Source organism: Nannobrachium achirus (assembly GCF_963921795.1).
Source record: "Nannobrachium achirus genome assembly, chromosome: 23".
NCBI lineage: Eukaryota > Metazoa > Chordata > Actinopteri > Myctophiformes > Myctophidae > Nannobrachium > Nannobrachium achirus.
In genome coordinates this window covers 47828572-47830841 of record NC_137830.1, presented here as the reverse complement: position 1 = coordinate 47830841, position 2270 = coordinate 47828572, and the positions used below count along the sequence as shown (strand labels likewise).

At 45.4% G+C, this 2270-nt stretch overlaps 1 protein-coding gene across 1 annotated transcript in view; it reads left to right on the top strand.

The window, feature by feature from the left end:
* Positions 1-1642, top strand: part of wnt5b (wingless-type MMTV integration site family, member 5b) — an 18349-nt gene extending 16707 nt beyond the window's left edge. The window contains exon 6 of the mRNA XM_080753980.1: positions 700-1642. Within this exon, the coding sequence (XP_080610106.1) occupies positions 700-999 (300 nt within the window). The 3' untranslated portion in view covers positions 1000-1642. The remainder of the gene's footprint in view (positions 1-699) is intronic.
* Positions 1643-2270: the final 628 nt, after the last annotated feature.

Genomic DNA, 2270 nt, shown 5'->3' with positions numbered 1-2270 from the left:
TGATGTATTGATGTTGTTGTATTGATGTATTAATTACCTTGCTTATTGTATTTATTACCTTGCTTATTGTAAGTCGCTCTGGATTAAGAGCGTCTGCTAAATGCCTAAATTGTAAATTGTACTAGGTCCCACGGCCATGAAATTCCTGGAAATATTTTGAAATTTGAAAAATATTTTTTCCAGTACTGGAAAAGTTTTGGAATTGATCAAGGGTCCTGGAAGGTCCTGGACAAAATTAGCTGTGCATTGTCTTTGGTTATTGATTTTGTTAATACCTCTGAAATGGCAAATGAAACATTGGCCAAATTGTCAAATATTAGAGGCAGAAATTGTGAAAATAGCAGATCTACATGCTCACAACGAATGAAATGAAACCGTGTTAAACAAAATTCCTCAACTCTTAGTGCTCGTCAGGGTGCTGGGGTCCCCAGTTAAAATATGATTATTTCGGGGGTCACGGCCTGAAAAGTTTGAGAACCACTGTCTTTGGGCAATGCGCATAGGAGTAAGCGATACGTTATTGAGCTGAATTATTGTTATATAGTCCTGGAAATCATGTTAAATATACTGGAAAAGTTTTGGAAATTAATTGGTAAAAATGTGTGGGAACCCTGTAGGTAACAGAGTATATCTACATTGCAGTATTGAGCACTTCTTCCATCACTTGCTAACACCCCGCACCTCCTCTCCTCTGAACAGGGTAAGCTGGAGCAGCTGGACAGACGGTTCAGCGCGCCCAGTCCGGAGGACCTGGTCTACCTGGACCCCAGCCCGGACTACTGCCACCCCAACGCCACCACGGGCTCCGTGGGCACCGTGGGACGCCTCTGCAACAAGACGTCCGAGGGGGTGGAGGGCTGCGAGCTGATGTGCTGCGGCCGCGGCTACGACCACTTCAAGACCTACAAGCACGAGCGCTGCCACTGCAAGTTCCACTGGTGCTGCTACGTCAAGTGCAAACGCTGCTCCACCCTCGTAGACCAGTATGTCTGTAAATAATAGCCGTCGCACGAGAGAAAGTCTTGCGTTCGCCTAACTCTGAGAGTGTGAAAAGGGAACCGAATGGACCCGTAAAAAGGGTCCCTTTTTACACTCTCAGAGTTTGATGAATTTTACTGTGCAGAGAGAGAGAGGGGTGTGGTTCAGATATGGAAGGAGAAATAGTGGGGGATGGATTGAGAGAGAGGAGAGAGGGGCGGAGTGATGCCGATGAAAGGACGGACGCGAGAAGGAGGGATGGATAGAGGGAGCGGTGCGTAAACATCTCACGAACGGACAAACGGGTGGAGAGCGAGATGGAGAGAAGGAGGAGAGGACGGTGGAAGAAAGAAATGAAGGAGGCAAAGAACCAGGAATGGACAGAGCGATGGATGGACAGAGCGATGGATGGACAGAAAAGGAGAGGATAGTGTTTTCTACATCAACTGGACTTGCTCTTTTAAAATGGAGACTTTTCTATTCTCTGGTTCCTTACCACAAGTGACTCATTTTGTCGTGATGACAAAAAAAAAACTTTGTTTTTATTTATCCATTTACAACCCCACTTTCTAAACACCACTTTTCTTCTGTTGGCCACTGGGAGCTTGCCATGTTATGGAATACTGTCAGCTGGACTCTGGCTGTTTGTGTGTGGACCAACAAAACAAACACACACACACACACACACACACACACACACAAACACACAAGACAAGACGCTATCGTGTTTGCGTGTCACTGAACATTTGAACTTTAACCCTGGAAGTGAAACCCTTGTGAGCACTGGAATGCCTTGCGCTGTGCGTGCATTCACACCGACACACACACACACACACACACACACACACACACACACACACACACACACAAACACACAAGACAAGACGCTATCGTGTTTGCGTGTCACTGAACATTTGAACTTTAACCCTGGAAGTGAAACCCTTGTGAGCACTGGAATGCCTTGCGCTGTGCGTGCATTCACACCGACACACACACACACACACACACACACACACACACACACACTCTGAGGAACTGAACGGCGCTAGAGACTTTCCTTCATTATGGACAATATGTGTAATAGATTAACTTTTTGTGATACACCTTTGCTAAAATAGCTGATCTACAAGCTTTCACACAATTTTCTTGTGTGAAAAAAACAGCAAACCAAGTACAGTTGCAACTCAGGGTTGTTTTTTACTAAGAAGAGAGGGTTTAAGTGTTTAAAACGCACAGCAAGCAGTTCTTAACCCTGTACAGTCTCAGCAGGACAGACTGTGGTTTCTCTGGTT